Source organism: Dendronephthya gigantea, unplaced genomic scaffold (genome assembly GCF_004324835.1).
Source record: "Dendronephthya gigantea isolate DGI-Jeju-01 unplaced genomic scaffold, DenGig_1.0 000105F, whole genome shotgun sequence".
NCBI lineage: Eukaryota > Metazoa > Cnidaria > Anthozoa > Malacalcyonacea > Nephtheidae > Dendronephthya > Dendronephthya gigantea.
Window position 1 is genome coordinate 634,698 of NW_021163115.1, and position 21,572 is coordinate 656,269.

General features: G+C 37.2%; 1 protein-coding gene across 1 annotated transcript; it reads right to left on the reverse strand.

Annotated features, from left to right (window-relative positions):
• Positions 1-17,490: 17,490 nt before the first annotated feature.
• Positions 17,491-20,751, reverse strand: LOC114534732. The gene is made up of 4 exons (XM_028556199.1): positions 20,649-20,751; positions 19,837-20,075; positions 19,033-19,063; positions 17,491-17,541 (listed from the first exon to the last, which is right to left on the reverse strand). The coding sequence occupies exons 1-4, from the start codon at positions 20,749-20,751 to the stop codon at positions 17,501-17,503; spliced, it is 414 nt and encodes a 137-aa protein (XP_028412000.1). The 3' UTR covers positions 17,491-17,500.
• Between the last annotated feature and the right edge of the window lie 821 nt (positions 20,752-21,572).

Sequence of the window (21,572 nt, forward strand, 5' to 3'; positions counted from 1 at the left end):
CATGCCGTATTATATTAGCTTTTATTGAGATTTGGGAGAATTTTTATTAAAATGGGAATAACGGAAATAATTGCACGTAAAAAATCTGTACAATTAGGGTCTTTTTTGTGGGAAGATTTGGAAAGGAATACATGTACGCTAGTAATCGTTTTTATATATATATTGGCGGTGTAGCTTATAAAAATACGAAGTTAAAAGTTAAAAATAATTGCAGAATAATAGACGGAGTAGACTCGCGTACACGCGCGAACGCCACGAGAACGAAAACATTTCTGGGTTGCCTATGATAAGAAACATACAGAATTCACGTTTTCACGAAAACTTCTAAGAGGTAAAGAATGAAAACTTGGAATAGCGATAATAGATTTGTGGCAGCATGCATATAGACCATCACATTAACGAGTCGTCCGCATTTGTCTATCAATTCGAGCTTTCATGTTTACTATAGATTATGCAAGTAACATTGATCACTAAAGTGAAGTTATTTAGCTTAAAAGCTTCGTTTATAAATAGTGTAATCTTGAGGCACTCGTTCAGATTTTTTGCGCGCTATTCTAAGTTGAATTTAGGAATTTTTCTGATGCTTTCGCGAATAACATCGCTTTATTTGAATTTTAAAGAAAAACATGGCTGCTTCAAAATAACTAATTCCTTTGTGTGATATAGTCTCTTGCTACACAATACCATGCAGGGTTTATCACCAGTGTTGCAATTCCTGTCACACTGGTAATTATCAATAAACTGCATATTTTCGTGCAACAATTTTTTGCTTCATGAAATATTAGTATGATATTAGTAATAGGTATAAGTTTTGGAGAATACGCACCTTAACTGCTCCATTTTGTAAAAATTTTGAAATTTTTTTCCATCTTGGCTGGAAGAGACGGTGTAGCTTTTAACAAAATGATTATGCTTAATGCGTCCTTGGGTGCTTATGCCCGTTACCACAGTAGATCTTTGGAAATCAACTTGTAGCCACTGATTAAAATTTTTGTGCTGCGATGACCATGCCCCTGTTCTTCCATCTCGCGGTGTGAAATTTAATCTTCCGTTAGCCGCACCATGATTAGTATTATATTCACTTGAGGCCGTGATTTGCCTATCATTAATATTACCATTTTCTATCCCGAGAGCCATTTTGCATCCTGTATCGATCAATTGATTGGTAATTTTAAATTGAAATTTTGATATATTTCATAGTTAGGTAGTGTAGTCATTATAGTTAATAATATAATCATAATTATAGACGTAAAAACAAATATGAAAACAATAATATAATTTTCTTCGTTGCAGAAGTCGCAAGACTCTCCTATGCATCTTCAATTCACTTACAAAACAGCTATTGAAAAATTTAGTTACTTTGAAATCTTCCAGAAACAATATTGCTAGTTATGTTATGTACTTTTCATTTTCAATCCATATTTGTTGTTGCTCGTCATGTAATCTTGCGAGTGTACTATTTTAGCCAACATTATAAGAACGAATACCGTTTTGTAGGTATTTAATTAAATTACACTTGCTATTAGAATCTTAAATGAACACATACCTTTTGGAATGATGCAACTTGCATTATAGTCCTAAAGTAAAATATAATTTACAGCACTGTGATATTTTTCATTAGTTTCAACATTTCGCAACCAAACTTTTGAATTTTTAATGTTTTCAATTTAGTTCAAAAGGGGAATAGTCAATTCTTAGCCAAACTGTATAATCACGTTGCACACATGTTGAGTATAAGCTCGCCATGGTGTTTGTTACACAACTCCCAGACATCATGCATCATTATTATTCTTGGCGCAAGCGTTTAGTAAACACCATGATTTCTAAAATGGCGTGAGGTGACTAGATTTCAGTGGATATCAAATAGTAGAAACCCATATCTCGGTTGCACGAATGAGTTCGACATCTTGTCAATTCATTTCTGATCAAATCTATCTCTGTCAATTCATATCTTGTCAATTCATTTCTGATCAAATTTAATTGTTATCACTAAACGTGTTCACAAAATTTCTATTATTTTCGTAAAGTCCAACAAAGTTGTTATATAATCGGTTAAATCTGCAATTTGGATTTCTATTTCGACAACCTTTCATGGCGCGCGCTGACTGGCTAAAATAAAAACGTGTGGTCACCTGGTATATTACATGTCTATAGATGTTGGTAAACCACGTTCTTGGTACATTAAGACTTGAAATCCAATTTTCTACTGTTATTAGTTCTCCTCAAGTCCTCAACTATACTTTGATATTAATTCTTTCTACCCTTTGCACGTTTTTAACATTAGCGATATTAATTACACGCTATTAATTTTCACGATTGCATGTACGTATTAAAGTCTGTAGTTTCATGGAAATAGATCCTACATAGGTGTTTGGTTTTGCCCTACAAAGTACAATTATGCTTCAGATTATACGATAATCATTAAAATTGTAGTACATAAGATGTATTTTACCTTTTTTGGGTTATGAAAAAATACGTAATCGTATGACGAGTTTGGTTCCAACAAGTTCTTTGATACATTGGTGATGACATTGTGCAACATTTCGCAATTATAATCTTCTGAATTTTCTGAGATGAATTCCTTCTTAAAGTTGATAGATCTACAACATGGTTCTTTGAGGCACTCCCCAGCACAGTCAACCCAATCATAGACGAATGCGGTTGAGTGAATTGCTGTATTTAGCCTAAAACCTAAAGTTTGTAGAAAAATATATTCGAGGAATTTAATACTTAGCTATTTTTGTTTCTAAAATAAATTCTTCCGTATCACAAAATGTTGGAGACGATAATGTATAAACACACGGTAATAAGGATTATAGAGTTGGTCTGATCAGCCTCACAACAGTCACCATGATGTTGGTTGACCAGTTATAAGCGTGTCTATTAGTCAGAGAGCTAAAGCGCCCATTGGTACTAAAGTGCTAATGATGCCATATAACTGGTCAGAAAAATCACCGGCAATGTGGTGAATATGCTATGCCGGTGTGATGACAAAATCAACTGGTTCTCCATTACAAAGACGGTTGCTTTATAATCATAAAATTTTGGCCATGCATGCATTGGTCACTCTTACCTTCAAAACTTGAATTGTAACAAAAGTTTACACTGGCGATCGTGTTCTCCAAAGCAAATACGAGTCGTATTAGAGCAGTAACGAATCTTAATGTATGATCAATGAGCCTCATTGCTGTTTTAGTTAATTTCCTTTAAAATAAAAATATTATCAATAAAAAAAATATCAGACTGAAGATAATGTAGAAATTGTGGTGTAGTCAATAATTATGACGACATTATGTTCCTATGTTATTCGGCCTAAAAGTATATCTAAGTAACTTATCTAAAAATGATAATATAGGTAGATAATGTAGTTAGATAATGTACCAGGCACCAATGAGCCACAAATTTTAATTTCAAAATTACGAGGCGGAAAATAGTGTAAAAATTAAAATTGTTCTTTAATTGTTGAAAGACGCAAGAGGATGTGACAACGTATGGCTTTATTCAGCCTAAACATAGCTCGCCGAATGATTTCGTTCTGTATGTTTATATTTTTAGCGTGCAATTTTTTGAGATCCAGGCATTCAAACAATATTAAGACACGATGATTCATTCTGAATCACTGCTTACCTTATAATCATATCGATATTGTCTGTCCTTGAAGTACAAATATTAACTTAAATTTCTCAGAAAAACTTCGATTCCTCTTATACTCTTCCGTGCAACTGTCAACATCCATGCAAACTCAGTTTAATTTAACTCTTTGCTAAGCAATATTAAACGTCGTTCATCCGCTTAAAACAATTACTGACATCTGTAACAATGACATTCTGACAATAGACCTGTTTTATATAGGTATATACGTCTTTTTCTGAAGTGTCAATTTCAAAAACGTGTAAAACAGTAATAAATAATAATAAAATGAGATGCTTCATTAAATACTAACGACATATAAAAGTAATAAAACATGCCTTACATGTTGCGATTGCACGGGAGATTATTTTACACGATTCTTTAAGAGTTGACATTTAATTGTGACCTTCCATAAAAAAACACACGTCTAGGATACTTTATTAAATCTAAGAAAATATAGATAGAGAACTTTTCGTGCTATAACTTTTCTCGAATTTCAGCAAAAATCTGGGTCCGGTTGTTAAAAGTTAGCTTAGCGCTAACCCTGCATTAAGTTAACCGTCTTTTGAACAACTGGCCCCTAAACGTTTGAAGACGAGAATTTTATCGGATTCGTAGACGTTCTTTCATGCAGAAGCAATTTGAACGACACTGCGGTAATTGGTAAGACTTAACCGAATTTTCAATACTTAGGCTTCGAACTTGGCGACAAGAATATTTTAACTATTCTCAACAAAATTTATCTAGCACAAAAGATTTGAAGCTTGCACATGGCAAAAACGAATCATAAGAACCTTGTGTATACTTTAAGCATCACAATGGCCAGTTCACAGCTGTCGACCAGATAGTATATGAGGCTAGGAGCTGTCAAAATATTGGCGAATGCGTATTCAGAAAAAGTTGCCATTTTCAAATTAAGCCATTCAATAGTTTTCTTTTTTACAGCAAATATAGCCCACAAAAGAGTAGCTGCACAAGCACATAAAATTTATATAAATACATTTGAATGTTCAACATTATCCATACAATATATCTTACTAATATATATTACTAATATATCTTACTAATATATATTGGGTTGATCAAGGATCGAAAGCTTTTTAAAGATTATAAATCATGCAGTGAATTATTTTGTGGAGTACATTATATTTAAACAACAATATCTCTATAATACATCAAAACACCCTTTCAATCGCATTTGTCAACATGCATTAAATTTTTCTGAAAAACAAAATTAATACACGAGATTCTAAAGTTCTAAATCTACCTCCTTGCAAAAGTGCTGAAATTAGGTACAAAATTAATGCAGATATGTAAAAAATATAGGTCATTAATTTTTATGAATGCAAAAATTAAATAGGAAATTGTAAGTCACAATGGCGAATTTCGATAAATCAAAGCTCGTTTCATTAAAAATAATTGATGTCTTCAAGACAGTAATAAAAACATAACGCCCTTTCTTGATTGAAAAAATAGACATTTGACTGGCTTTTGATTTTAATCCAAGATGAATATAAATCGAGAAGCCGTATCTTTGAAAATAGTTGGCCTAGCCTAACAAAATCAAATTACATGCATGAAAAACATAATTATCTTAAACATGCAAAACAAAAAAAAAACGATTGAGACCTAGGTATTTTCTTTCCTGAAATGCGGGCAGGCAAATGGTGAGGTGTGTGGGCTCATGCACTTCAGTTTTTTAGTGTATTATTAAGATCAGTGCAGTGGGCTCTAAATATATATTATATATATGAAGTAGTCGCTTGGTTGCTAAAAGTGAAGCCAAAGATGGCGGAAATTGAAGGAGCTATGGGAGGACTCCCCAGTCCTCCTACGTGCGTAAAAGTATTTTTTTCACTGTTTTGACCGGACGTGATGGCTTGCAAACCTCGGGTTTTTGTGGTTTCTTCATTTTAAAAGAATAAGAATGGAAAAAAAATTATAGCAATCTGTTTCTCTGCATGTACCTTATCTGACTACAATATTTTCCCGCTACAGTGTGAGTATTTATGAATTTTTCGCTGTGAGTACAAGTACGCTTCAAACTTTTGCCTTGGCTTTCGAGTAAATTTTGTTTTTTACCTTGTAATTTTGACACAGTTTTAAGACACTGATAGTTCTTTATTTTTTCCAATCGTCCTAGCATGGGGCAGTTTTTAAAGATTTTTTTCCTGCATGAAACGTTCGTATAAAAATGCCATATTTTCAGTTGTATTTGAAACGCGTATGTTTCGGATAATTTTCTTTCGAAGTTATTGTTTTTATGGAAGATGGCTTTATATATATCTTTTCTCTTTGGCTTCACCTGAACATTAGCCAAATGAGCAAAGTTACCACTCCATATATATATAGAGCTCACTGGATCAGTGTCGGTTGTATCATAGCAACAGCTGAAAGAAAATAATAGCGATCAAAAATCACTGGACGAAATTGATGAACTTCACTGCGTTGGGGAACACATTTACGCGTCTTTTTGAGCTTTTAAAATGTGATGTGCATGAAGCAGGAGTGTTTACAAACCGTCTTGGACGTGAACATTTACCGATACCTGCCAACAACAAGCAGAAATTGGAGCTCTAAGGTACGTAATATACCCGGACTATGAACTTAATTATACAATTTCAATCGTTTAAATATTCTTTCTCGGGAACATATTAGGGCATCTCGAGTTGCCCTCAAATTTTCCGTTGTTAAATATCGATAAAATTCATGATGTTTTGGACGTGGACAAGCATGATTTCTCAATTGTGGGTAAAATAAAAAGCAATTTAAATTCTCCTATAATTTTCAGGCGCGACGCCATATTGAATTTCTAAATTAGCACCAAGTCACGCATGCTTAGTGGCCATAGTATTGGCCGGCATTTCTGGCCATGGCTGAGATCATTACGTAAAGAGGCGCGTCGATAAAACTGTGCCCGATAATTCAATTTCGACAAGGATCTAGGACCTCTAGAAACTGCACAGCATGGTTGAACAGCTCAACATCTCAAAATTACCTGGGCAAACCTTATTTCTTGTGATAATTTCCCTTCCTTTGCCACACTCTTCGTGTGTAACACTGCATTCTGGAGTTAAAAGATTAGACAACCACGACCGTTGGTTTGATAACAACTGTGCTGGCGTTGAGTTCGTAACATAGGCGAAGCAGTTGCACATGTATAGCTGGCATGTCAAAAATAGGGGGTTTTAGCAGCGCCTATAATTATGAGTACGAGATTTGTCATTCTCGGGCGTTGTTTGCTTGCGCTATCAGGCAAAACTCGTATAGTCGCCGGTTTTTGAGTACGAGTTTGTTGGCAAATTTCGTGCGTAAGCAAACAACGCGCGAGAATGACGAATCTCGTACTTGTAGTCGCTGCTAAATCTCCCTAATGCATGTCTCTTGATGGCTCTGCAAGAAGGAGCCTGAGCCAGGCGTGATAGAAGAGGAACACAACGTATGCAAGCTCATGCATGAAACTGTTGTCAAACTGCAATGCCAAACTGTTGTTCGTATAGCGTTACATTCGTTGTAGGATTGCGGCATACGAGAAAGCAACAACAGAGCGTTGACTGCTGGCCTGTCTGCAAACAATCAAAAACACGTGAGCTCCTTCACTCAAATACCTCGATAAGACTGCGTTATGAATACCTAATTAATTATAATAATAACAACGCACATGATCGCTCTCGAAGTTACCTATCTTTCTTCCATAAAATCATTCTATGTTACAACATTTACCTTTCAAAATTTAAAATACCTAAACCTGAAGAGGTGAGACGCATATAACAGAGATCCCATTAAAACCTTACGCCCTTAACAAAACAAAAGCTATTCAAACATCGCCTTTACATATATATGCATACATGTTTGCAAAATAAGACATATGAATTACTAATAAGTAAATACGTTACTAATGCTACGAAGAACAGATCAGGACATTAATAACATTAATTTTGAAAAACGTATATATGAAAACGTTCGCTGTAATCAATATACATAACAACCATAAAATTCAACTCTCATTGAGATATGTACTTTCCAAGCCGTTGGGTGAATGCGAATGAACCGAGCTGAAATATGAGGAATCACCACGTGATGGACAATGGTATTCATGTCTGTGTTACCTTGGAATTCCTATAGATATTGGGAAAATATTTGCCACAGTTAGAATGCCGTATTATCCATCGTAATTATCGCTACTCTGGTTTTAATAAATGAAAGTAATCACCACGCAAAGGATAACTTTCACGATCCAACGTTTCGACACTCCGGTCTAGTGCTTCATCAGGGGTGATCTGATGTTGAAACTTATACACTCTCAAAATGACGTCATCTATCAATCAGATTTAAATATTCTTTTGACAAATAGCTTCTGTCACAAAGACTCGCGTTAATATGCCAGGCTTCCAAACAACACCCTTGTCCATAACGATCATTAGTGGTAATGACTTTTGAATCGTTCCACCCAATGTTATGGTTAGTTTGACACACGTGTTCCGCCAAGGCTGATTCTACATCGTGATTGGTTATGTTCGCTAAGGAGTCACATGAGATATGCGCGCGAAGCCTGCCCAGATCACTTGCAACCGAATCTTTGTCCACATCACACGTCTGTGATATTCTCTGTTGTAATGGCAGAGGCCGGCACAGACACCGAAGATAATTTGGCGGCTTTACTTAATGATGATCAGATGAAACGCAAGTAAACATTACAACAGTTCTCAATTCTCTTAACAATAATGTCTCGGCTTTGGCTGCTTCTATGGAGGCAATGGGCAACTCTTTAGTTGAACTTAGACGCCCTAGTATTCAAACCGCTACTGCCAAACGAGACTCTCGGGCGGTTCTTTCAACAAGTGAGCGTGCTAAAAGGCAACGTATCGATGCTCTTACGGATGACTCAGACCCTGCTTTACAGGCTTTATTGAATTCAGACGAATGTCAGCCACAAGTCGACAAGGAAGATGGCGAGTTGGCAGAGGATGATGAGCTTCTGCAAGCTTTAGCTCTCGAGTATTCAAGTCAGGACAAAACAAGCAGTCCGATATCAGCTCAGTTAGCTGCTATTCTAGACCAAAGCTGGTCGGCTGCATTGCCAGATGCTAAGTTAAAGCAAAAACTGGCTCAATATGATCGACCAGAAAACTGTGGTCGCCTCCTAGCACCTAAAGTCAACCATGAAATCTGGTCCAGAATTTCGACAGTTGGTCAACGGCAAGATTTAAAGTTTGTTGCCGTTCAAAAATCTATCGCTTGTGCCCGTGCAGCGTTAGCTAAGTCCACTCAAGTGTTACTCAATAATAAGCATATAATTTTCTTGTATGATTGCATGGCGACTTTAGTAATTATAATAACTTGTAGGTACACCACGTAAGTATTAAATACTGCAAAGCTTTCGGTCCGTTAACCCGGACCTTCATCAGTGCAATTACTTGAATACACGTTTGCGCGTCACTTAAATATCATGTTAGTCGTGATTAGTTTGCTCGCGCTATTAATTAAACGGTTTCATTTAATTAAGTTCTAACTAATGCGCGCGCCCTAGACAAGTATTTGACTAAGAGACACCGAAAAGAGCACGCCACGTACTATTAAGTGGCTTTCGTCCAAGAGGGAAAGCCACTTAATAGTACGTGGCGTGCTCTTTTCGGTGTCTCTTAGTCAAATACTTGTCTAGGGCGCGCGCATTAGTTAGAACTTAATTAAATGAAACCGTTTAATTAATAGCGCGAGCAAACTAATCACGACTAACATGATATTTAAGTGACGCGCAAACGTGTATTCAAGTAATTGCACTGATGAAGGTCCGGGTTAACGGACCGAAAGCTTTGCAGTATTTAATACTTACGTGGTGTACCTACAAGTTATTATAATTAATAAGCATATATTTTCCAATAACAAAGACAATGGCGTCGTACAATGGAAAGACCTTATCACGTCACAAATTGACGCTCTTGCTCTTTTGGGCAATGCTAATTGTCAGCTTTCACAACGTAGGCGTGAAATGCTAAAGCCGTTTTTGAATAAGGAGTATGCTGCTCTGTGTTCTTCTCAAACGGCAATTACATCGCTCTTGTTTGGCGACAAGTTGCAAACCCAGTTGGCTTCAATTCCTGCTTCTAACCGTATTAGTAAATAGTAATACGGCTATTCAGTCTTCTTCTCGTCCCAATACACCCAGAGTTAGCCGACCAAACCGCACATGGCCTTCGAAAAACAATGATCGCGACAAGTCGGTTTTCTACAAAGGACCCAATCTGATATGGCCATACAGAAGTCGCCAACAGAGATCTCGGGGAGGGGCCAACAACAACAACAACAACAACAACAACAAATGAATACTGAAGTCCTCAGCAGACTTACAGATCTTAAGGTAAGTGAATATATGTCATTTTTACCTTCACTTACACAACATTTTACCGACCAAATTGCCCAATTTCAGGCAGGTCGCATATATGAATTCTACTCACAATGGCTAAAACTTACGGACGATCCCGAAATTCTAGATATGGTTCGGGGTGCCCATATTGAGTTTGTGCAGCTTCCAAATCAAACACGTTCTTTACAACAGACCTCTTTTACGGCAAATGAGGTATCAGTTATAGAAACTGAAATTTCGAATTTACTCAGCAGGCAGGTAATTATTGAAACGCCTCATGAGTCTGGGGAATACATCTCCCCAATTTTTGTCCGCCCAAGGAAGGACGGTACTACCAGAATGATTTTAAATTTGAAATCGCTAAATCAATCTGTCGTGTATCGACACTTTAAAATGGATACATTAAAAGATGCTATTCGCTTAATGAAACCGAACTGTTACATGGCTTCTATCGATCTTAAAGATGCGTATTATTCTGTGCCCATTAATAAGTCACATCAAAAATATTTGGAAATATTTGAAAAATTCACATGGAATAACGTTTTATATGCATTCACATGTTTCCCCAACGGTTTAGCCTTTTGTCCACGTAAACTTACAAAACTCCTTAAGCCTGTTTATTCCACCTTACGTCGGTTAGGCCATGTTTCCTCCGCATATATCGGTGACTCGTTTTTAGAGGGAGATGATTATCAATGCTGTTTGGAAAATTTACGTGACACAATCAAACTATTGTATTCGTTAGGGTTTATAATTCATCCTAAAAAGTCGGTACTTGTACCTACTCAGCGATTAGTTTTCCTCGGGTTTATCTTAGACTCTATCCTCATGCGGATTTATCCTACTCCTGATAAATGCCAAAAACTAGTAAAATTGTGTCGGGATTTGCTCTCTCACAAGGCTCCTACTATTCGTATGCTTTCCCAGGTTATTGGTTACATAATTTCAACCTTTCCCGGTGTAATGTTTGGTCCCTTATTTTTTCGGAATTTAGAGCATGATAAAACGCGATCACTTCAACGTAATGCTGAGAATTTTGACGGCCTCTTTTCCCTGTCTGACCCATCTAAACAGGAGTTGCTCTGGTGGATAGAAAATGCCCCAGACAGCTACAATTTAGTCAGTCATGGGGAACCTATCGTCACTCTGACAACAGATGCCTCGTTAACAGGCTGGGGTTGTGTTATTGGTCAATCTCGAACGAGAGGTTTGTGGTCTAGGGAAGAGTCTCTTAAACATATCAACTACCTAGAGTTACTAGCTGTCTATTTATCACTGAAATCTTTTGTTCCACTTGTAACAGATAAACACGTCAAGGTGCTAATACAACTGCTCTCTCTGACATTAACCATATGGGCACAAGCAAAAGTGAGGCCAGGAATGAAATTGTGAAAACAATCTGGCTTTGGTGCAAAGAACGTAGTATTTGGTTAACTGCAGTGCACATTCCTGGCTGCAGAAATACCGACGCTGACGAGCAATCTAGATATTCTAATACCAGTACTGAATGGACGCTTGATGCTACAATTTTTGCTCGCGCTATTTCCAAGCTTAATGTGAAACCTAACATTGACCTGTTTTCCTCTCGCTTAAACTTTCGATTTAAGCCCTTTGTATCCTATAAACCAGATCCTGAGGCAATAGCTATAGACGCATTTCACATGTCTTGGAAACCGTACTTAGCTTACTGTTTTCCACCGTTTTGTCTCATATCTAGAATTCTACAGAAGATCGTAGAAGAAGAAGTCACCCTTGTTGCAGTCCTCCCCAATTGGCCAACCCAAGTTTGGTGGTCTCGAATGACACGACTGCTCATACGTCCACCTCTTCTTCTGCCAAACACCAAAACGACTCTATGCCTCCCAAACAGTCAACCGACAACTCATCCCATGTATCCTCACCTCCAGCTGCTTTTTTGCCTCTTATCAGGCGATCACTCGAAAACCAACGAATTTCAACAGAGGCTACCGACCTTATTATCAGCGCTTGGCGAGGGGGCACCATTAAACAATATAAGCCTTACCTTGAAAGATGGACAACATACTTCGTTTTCCCTAAAACAGATCGTGAAGAAGGCCACCAGAGGTTCTAACATTCTGGATAAAATATTCACGAACATTGCGAAATTTTACGATGTTCCTGAAGTTGTCGCCCCCCTTGGATTTTCAGACCATAGCTCGGTTTTACTTAATCCACTGATTCACAGCAGAAACTCGCGGTCCTTCCGAACGATTAGAGATGCGCGCCCTTCCAATCGGAGGTTAATTACCGAAGCCCTATCAAACGTTAATTGGTCTCCAATGTATCACCTGAGCTCTTGTGACGAACAGTTCCGATACTTCTCTTCTATTGTCGATGGTATTGTTAGGAAATTTCTTCCGCTGAAACGCGTTAAATCTGACAGTAGCGATAAGCCCTGGATTACCTCGGAAATAAAAAGATTAATATCGAAACGCCAAGCGACCTAGCGCAGCGGAAATAAGCCAATGTTTCGATTTTATAGGAACAAAATCAATACTTTGTGTAGGCGTGCTCGGTCAAAGTACTATTCCAATAATGTCGCTAATACTACCCAGTCGAATCCACGGAAATGGTGGTCCGCTGTTAAAAATATTGCTGGCCTTGCCCCATCTAAAAACGTTTCAACATTTGTGTACAACGGCCGGCCCTATTCCGGTTTGGCTCTGGCCAACCTGTTTAATGACAAGTTTGTTGCTGTTGGAAATTCTCTGCCACCGCTTGCTTGGACTCCTCTCGAAGTCAGCGATGTTCCTCCTGAATTTTACATCTCAGTTAACGACACCGAGAAGGCACTGCAATCCGTGAAACTCTTTTCAGCTGCAGGCCCCGACGAAATTACGTCTTGGTTCCTCCGCGAAAATTCTTCATCATTATGTCGCCCATTAGCAGCCATATTCAATTCATCCATCCATGACGGTTATATCCCATCCCTGTGGAAATCAGCAAATGTTATCCTTGCGGCAAAATCCTCTCCTGGCTTGGATGTCGACTCTGACTTCCGACCTATATCGCTCACGCCCATAGTAAGCAAGATCTTGGAGTCGTTCCCATACAACTGGCTCCTGCAGTCTATTCACGACCAAATTGATAAACTCCAATTTGGTTCAATTAAAGGATCTAATACCACCATGGCGCTAATATATCTACTCCATAAATGGTACGAAGCGATGGATACACCTGGAGCCTGCCTACGGATATGCATGCTAGATTTTTCCAAAGCATTTGACCGAATCGATTTTAACATTCTGATGCAGAAACTCGTCAACATGGACATTCACCCTATTTTAATCAATTGGATCGCCAATTTTCTTACCGACAGAAGCCAGAGAACAAGAATTGGCTCTAACTTTTCGAACTGGAGGACTATCAATGGAGGAGTTCTCCAAGGAACAAAACTGGGCCCCCTCCTCTTCCTCATCATGGTGAACGACTTGAATGTTTCTGACGATACGGTTAAATTCGTTGACGACACAACTATATGGGAGATCGTCTCAAAGAGTCAAGAACTTGATTCCGTTTTACCGTCTCAAATTACGGAATCTACCAAATGGGCCTCTGAGAATAATATGAAATTGAATCCTAAGAAAACAAAAGAAATTCGTGTAGGGTTCTCTCTTGATACTGAGACTATTTCACCGATCATCATCGACGATCAGGAGATTGATGTGGTTTCGCATGCCAAATTACTCGGCGTCATGATCTCCAACGATCTTAAATGGATTGAGCACGTCAGTTATATCTGCAAGAAAGCTTCGAAGCGATTGTATGCTTTACGATTACTTAAGAGATCCTCTATACCAACGGACAAGTTAGTTCGAGTTTATACTACGTGCATTCGTCCAATCTTAGAATTTTCGTGCGAGGTATGGCATTACAGCTTAACGCAATATTTGGGCGACGAGATAGAAAGTATTCAACGCAGAGCCCTTCGTATAATCTTCCCAGAACTCAACTACGAAGATGCGTTAGTACGCGCTGGGGTGGTGTTGCTGTCTCTACGGAGAAAGACCATATGTGACAAACTTTTTGTTCAAATGTGTCACGAAACAACCCATAAACTCCATTCCCTTGTTCCACCGAGACACAGAACAGGTTACTCTCTGCGTAATGATAATTGCCTTTCAATCCAAAAACATAGGACAAGTAGGTTTGCCAATAGTTTTATAATAGCCGGTAGCAGGGCCTATAACTCTAGTTTTAAATAGGTTTTATGTGTAAATAGCTATGACTTGTAAATAATTAGTATTTTTAGACCATTAACTATATTCATGTAAACCAATGTAATTCAGTTTTAACTGCAATATTGGCATTTTAAATATATATAATAATATATAATATATACTGTCGTCAACGGAAAATTGATCCTCTTCGAGCAGCTGTAGCGGATGGCCTAAATTTCCTAGCATCTCTCTTTCAAGCTGGTTCCAGTTACAGTGCCGTCAACACTGCTCGAAGTGCTCTTTCCTCTATTTTCCCCGTGTAAGATAACACGAAATTTGGTTCTCACCCGCTTGTCTGCCGTTTGTTAAAAGGTGTTTTTGAACATCGCCCGTCCCTTTCAAAATATGACGTAATTTGGGATGTTTCAGTGGTTTTGCGTCTTCTGTGTACTTGGCAACTGGAAGGTATCTCGCTTAAAGATTTAACCCTAAAACTTACTACGCTTTTGGCGCTGTCTTCTGGTCAACGCGTACAAACTATTAAGGCGTTTAATATTGACAATCTAACATTTCAAGTCAACAAATGTGTGTTCTTTATTACCAGTGTGCTTAAAACTACTCGACCGGGTAATCATTTATCTCCAGTTGTGATTGACGCATTTCTCGAAGACAACAACCTTTGTCCAGTGAAACATCTGCAGCTGTATTTGAATAAAACTGTTTCGCTTCGAGGTTCGAACAGGCAGCTGCTGTTAAGCTATCAAAGACCATACCATCCCGTCTCAACAGACACTATAGCTCGCTGGATCAAAACAGTCCTGGCTAAGGCAGGGATTGATAATAAAGTATTCAGTGCTCATAGTACACGAGCTGCCGTCGCCTCTGCTGCTCACAGGAATGGAGTTAGCATTGACAGGATTCTCACCGCCGGAGGGTGGTCAAATGAATGTACATTTGGAAAATTTTATAAAAAGCCCATTACTGGGAAAGGAATCTCGGGTCTTGGTGTCATATCTTCTTCCTTGACGGATTGCCAATAAACTTGTGTGTTATACTAAGTTATTGTGTGTTATACAGATATTGTGAATAAGAATACTTTGTTCATTGCTACATTCTATGTGTTTGTCGTTACTTTAATTCTTCAGTATCATGACGCTTTGAAGTCTAATGTGACTCCTTACCGAACATAACTGTAACGATATGTGTCACCCATTTTATTTATATTATTATATTACTATAGACATATTATTTCCGGTGACGTCACTCCCGGAGTAATAACTTTTATAAACGCAGGACGTCCATTTTGTATGCATTCTAGTTTAGTTCATTATTATTTTATGTTTCAATAAAGTTTGTAGAGTTGTACTGCCGTTCCGAGTTTAGGCTGAAGTTAGCCAACGATACAATAACCAATCACGATGTAGAATTGAAAGTTAAACGAGACTTACCTGTAAGTTGAAGTTTGACGGTGATTCTACGAGTGTTGGTTATGGAGCTAAGGAGTCACCACCCACCCGAGTTTTCGGAGGTATCATTTTCTATGTATGCTTTTCTTTCCCTCCCTAGGAATATTGTCATGATACTTCAGCTTTGAAGTGTGATCTGGGCAGGCTTCGCGCGCATATTTCATGTGACTCCTTAGCTCCATAACCAACACTCGTAGAATCACCGTCAAACTTCAACTTACAGGTAAGTCTCGTTTAACTTTCAATTTTGAACTGTCTAAGTTCGAAACGGCCTTTTGAACGGCCTTCTTTCTCGCAATCACCTCATGGTATAGAGTATGCAGCATGAGTTTTCTGTTTAGTGGCTACGCGATCCTTGGGTTTCGCGAAAATATGCCCCAGTGTCTGAAAGGGTTTTAAGGCAACTTTTATACCACAATTATTCAATATTCTCCTGATTGGTTCTGCAATTACCTGAATGTATGGAACTATAGCAACACCTGTTTTTGAGGAATCACCTTCTGAGGAATTGCATCCAGTCAAGACGGGATTTTTTTGAGAGTATAGGAACCGAGTTTCAACATCAGATCACCGCTGATGAAGACACTAGACCGAAGTGTCAAAACGTTGGGTTGTGAAAGTTGGTCTTTGTGTGGTGATTACTTTCATTTAATAAAACCAGAGTAGCGATAATTACGATGGAATATATACCTGGTTGCCGTGAACTCATTAACTTCATGCCGTATTATATTAGCTTGTATTAAGATTTGGGAGAAATTTTATTTAAATGGGAATAACGGAAATAACTGCACGTAAAAAATCTGTACAATTAGGGTCTTTTTTGTTGGAAGATTTGGGAAAGGAATACAAGTACGCGAGTAATCGTGTTTTAACCGTTGCATTTTTAAAAACCATTTGCGGAGTCCTCATACTTTTTATTGCGCCCGTGTTTAGTTTTGCTCGCGTACTGAGTACTGACTACATGCGCCAATAAAAACATAGCCAGCTCAGAAATGTTTTCGTTCTCGTGGCGCTCGCGCGTGTACGCGAATCTACTCGGTCTTTTATTGTTTTATTATTATGATATAATAATTTTTGTCATAATAATTGACCGAGTAGACTCGCTAGCACGCGCGAACGCCACAAGAACGAAAACATTTCTGGGGTGGCCTATGATAAGAAAAATACAGAATTCACGTTTTTTTTAAAAGGTAAACAATGAAAACTTGTAATGCATGGCGATAACAGATTTGTGGCGGAATGCATATAGACCACATTAGCTAGTCGTCTACATTTGGCTATCAATTCGCGCTTTCATGTTTAGCTTACTAAGTTACTTAGCTCACAAGCTTCGTTTATAAATAGCGTAATCTTGAGGCACTCGTTCAGATTTTTTGCGCGCTATTCTAAGTTGAAATTTTGGAATTTTCCTAATGCTTTTGCGAATAACATCGCTTTATTTGAATTTTATAAAACAGAAAACATGGCTGCTTCAAAATAACTAATTCCTTTTGTGTGAAAGTCTGTCGCTACACGCTAAAGTCTGTTGCAATTCCTGTCACACTAGATTAATAAACTGCACATTTTCGCGCAACAATTTTTTCTCCATAAAAATAATATTAATAAAAAATTAGTTATAGGTATATTTTTTTGGAGAATACGCACCTTAACTGCTCCATTTTCTAAAAAATGTTGAAATATTTTTCCATCCTGGCTGGAAGAGACGGTGTAGCTTTTAACAAACTGATTATATCCAATGCGTCCTTGGGTACTTATGCCCGTTACCAGAGTAGATCTTTGGAAATCAACTTGTAGCCACTGATTAAGATCATTCCTCCCTGATGACCATGCCCCTGTTCTTCCTTTTCGCGGTGTGAAATTCAATCTTCCATTAGCCGCCCCATGATCTGTTCTCCATTCGCTGAAAGCCGTGATTTGCCTATCAGTAATATTACCGTTTTCCATCCCGAGAGCCATTTTGCACGCTGTATCGATCAATTGATTGGTAAATTTAAATTGAAATTTTTACATATTTCATAGTTTGGTAGTGCAGTCAGTCTGGAAACTGTTTTCATGACATGATTTTCCTGCAGATCCTGAACGAGATTGTGCTTTACATGATTCGAAGGTAGAAAGTTGCTTATGAAAAAGCAATCTTATAAAATATCAAATCAACATAAAAAATTCAACCTTTTAGAAAAAGAAAGCCTAAATAAACTCTGCAGGGTTTCAGAAAATTTTATCGTGTTCCAAATTATTCCAATCTGACTCCACTTTTAATGGACTATTTTTTCGCTTTTAACACTAATGTATAAATAATTCCGCCCCTTCCCACTTCACGATCTTGTAGAGATACTGTGATACTAGACCATCACTCACTAAGAGTCTATAAACATAGTTAATAATATAATCATAATTGTAGAGGTAAAAACAAATATAAAAACAATAATATAATTTTCTCCGTTGCAGAAGTCGCAAAACTCTCCTATGCATCTTCAATTCACTTACAAAACAGCTATTGAAAGATTTAGTTACTCTGAAATCTTCCAGAAACAATATAGCTAGTTATGTTGTGTACTTTTCATTTTCAATCCATAATTGTTGTTGCTCGTCATGTAATCTTGCGAGTGTACTATTTTAGCCAACAATATAAGAACGAATACCGTTTTGTAGGTATTTAATTAAACAAGACGCCGTTCTGGCGTTAACTCGGCGCACGTGCCAGTCTTCAATATAGAGCTTCTGAACATAAACAATACAGTTCGCGTAATGTTTCGCATACATATTCGCATTTAGATGCCTTGCGAACCTAAATGTTCGATCGCGAAATTCAGAAGCACATCGCAGTATAGAAGTTCAATTGCTTATAAAAATGTAAATAAACCGCATGATACATTCGCTTCGTCTTACACTTTGCCTTTGGAATTCGTGCTTATATAGTTGTATTAAATCTTCGATCCTGTGCAAACTACGCGACGTGTTAACGCGCCCATACACGACCACATCATCTTGTTAAACGGCGAAATAGCAGCGATATTATTAAAAGAGGACCGGTTCTACATGTATTAAATATATTCTTACCCCAATTCAATCTAAACTTAATCGAACAGCATGAAAAGAACGGTTTATTTGTTCCTCTTGGAGGAATTGCCGTATCATGCGAGCGAAATCAAATCGCGCATTGGAAAATTAGCCAAAGCTGTGCACCACAACTCTTGGGAGATAAGACTGGGACGTGGATAAATACAGTCACATACACATTTCAAATACTAGTATATTTCGCGCCATTGCAGACTTGCGACGACGAAAAATAAAAAAACAAAAAACAAAAAAAAACCGGAGCGAATTTTCAACTCCGTCACTGACGCCGGAGTAATCACGCTTGCTATTAGAATCTTAAATGAACACATACCTTTTGGAATTATGCAACTTGCATTATAGTCCTAAAGTAAAATATAATTTACAACACTGTGATATTTTTCATTAGTTTCAACATTTCGCAACCAAACTTTTGAATTTTCAATGTTTTCAATTTAATTCAAAGGAGGAATAGTCAATTCTTAGCCAAACTGTATAAATACGTTGCACACATGTTGAGTATAAGCTCGCCATGGTGTTTGTTACACAACTCCTAAACACCATGCATCATTATTATTCTTGGCGCAAGCGATTAGTAAATAGGAATTTCATAGGAATTCTCCTGCCACCATGAGATCTAAAATGGCACGAGGGGACTAGATTTCAGTGGTTATCAAATAGAAACCCATATATCGGTTGCAAGAAAGAGCTCGAAATCTCGTCAATTCATTTCTGATCAAATCTATCTCTATCAAATTCAATTGTTATCACTAAACGTATTCACAAAATTTCTATCACTTTCGTAAAGTCCAACTAAATTGTTATATAATCGGTTAAATACTGCAATTTGGATTTCTATTTCGACAACCTGTCATAGCGCGCGCTGATTGGTTAAAATAAAAGCGCGAGATCACCTGGTATATTACATGTGTAGATGTTGGTAAACCACGTTCTTATTACATTGTAACTTGAATCCCAATTGTCTACTGTTATTAATTCACCTCAACTGAGTCCTCATGCAACTACCTTTAATTAATTCTTACTACCGCTTGCACGTTGTTTAATATTATTGATATTGTTATACTTCTGATTATAAGACTGATTATGATTAAATTGTAATACGTAAGATGTATTTTACCTTTTTTGGGTTATGAATAAATACGTAATCGTAGGACGAATTTGGTTCCAACAAGTTCTTTGATACATTGGTGATGACATTGTGCAACATTTCGCAATTATAATCTTCTGAATTTTGTAAGATTAATTCTTTCTTAAAGTTGATTGATCTGCAACAGGGTTCTTTGAGGCACTCCCCAGCACAGTCAACCCAATCATACACAAATACGGTTGAGTGAATTGCTGTATTTAGCCTGAAACCTAAAGTGTGCGGCGGAATATTATACTCGATTACCCTCTTTACTCGATTTGAAACCTTCTATATCAATACTTGTGTTACAACTACTATAATATGAATATGGTTTTATCTGTACCATGGTAACGGGGGGGGGGGGCGAGATACGCTATAAGCTTGATACAGATCTAAAAATTCACCATAAGAATGTATTATTCTTTGTTTGATCGCGAGCATAGTTTGAACTTATGTTTTAATATAGTTGTAATGTTGCATCTTGTGATGTAGTTCTTTTTATAGCAAACCATTCTTAACCACTGATATAATTCGACTTAATCGAGTCAACATTGTTATTGAAATGTAATCAATGTTACAACGAGAGAATAAATCAGACCACCTTAACTACGTAAAATGTAGTTAGAAAATTTTAAAACTGGCCCCAGAACGTTAAAGCGCTGTCTCAAATAAACTGGTCAAAAATGACGGACTATGATTGGTATAATCTAGGAAATTTTTTTTTATTGAAGTAGAAAACTTAAAAGTTGCGTCCTGGGTCAAATTTACGACGTCGACCATAATTATAAGCAATTAAATCTTACCTTCGAAACTTGAATCATAGCAAAAGTGCACATTTGCGATCGTGTTGTCCACCGCTATTGCCAATGTTAATAAAGGAGTAATGAGGTTTTTTGTGAACCACATTGCCTATTAGATAAAATATGTTCCTTGAATTGAAAATTGTTGCTATCCATTCAAATTTATTTTCCAAATGCTACCAATATAACCAGAGAGCAGCCTACATGGCAGCGTCTTGAAAAAAATTCGCAATACGTGGGGTAACAACTGCCAGGAAAAGAAAAAAACATTGCCGTTTTCGGGACTTTTCGACGCTTCTTATTTTTCATAATTTGGCGCATGCGCAGCCGTTTTCCCGCGGTGCTAGTTGGAATAACTGGCTAATCGTAGCCATTAACTGAATAAATATATAATCATAATTTTTACAGCACCGATCGAATTGCTCAGTACATAAAGTTTTTTTACTAACTATTCTCTATGCAATGTGGCATTGCTGTAAAACAAAATCTTTCTTTTACTTTAATTAAAATGTCGTGAAATTTACAAATGAAATTTTAACTTAAAGTATAGTTAAATTGAGGCAAAATTTCTTTAAACGCAATGTCTAGTCCGGACTGTTAATAAACGATTTTTTTACGTTTTTATTGATAAACTGCTATTTCAGTTTTATAATGTGGCAACATATTCTTGAAACTAAGTAGCTAATCGAAAATTAAGGGTGTTCATTTAAAAGATCTTAATTCTCCTCGAAGATCTAGTTATTCCCCTTTCGCAAAACTATAGAAAATAATCAAATTTAGAGTTTTTATCAAGTTCGTTGGGTTGTTAGGAAAAATAAAAGTAAAGTTTACTTAAGTTTTACTGTTTACGGGTATATATTTGTAATGCTATATCAATACCTCGTAACTAAGTAGTTTTATCCGGTATAACTCTTCTAAAAGGTGCTT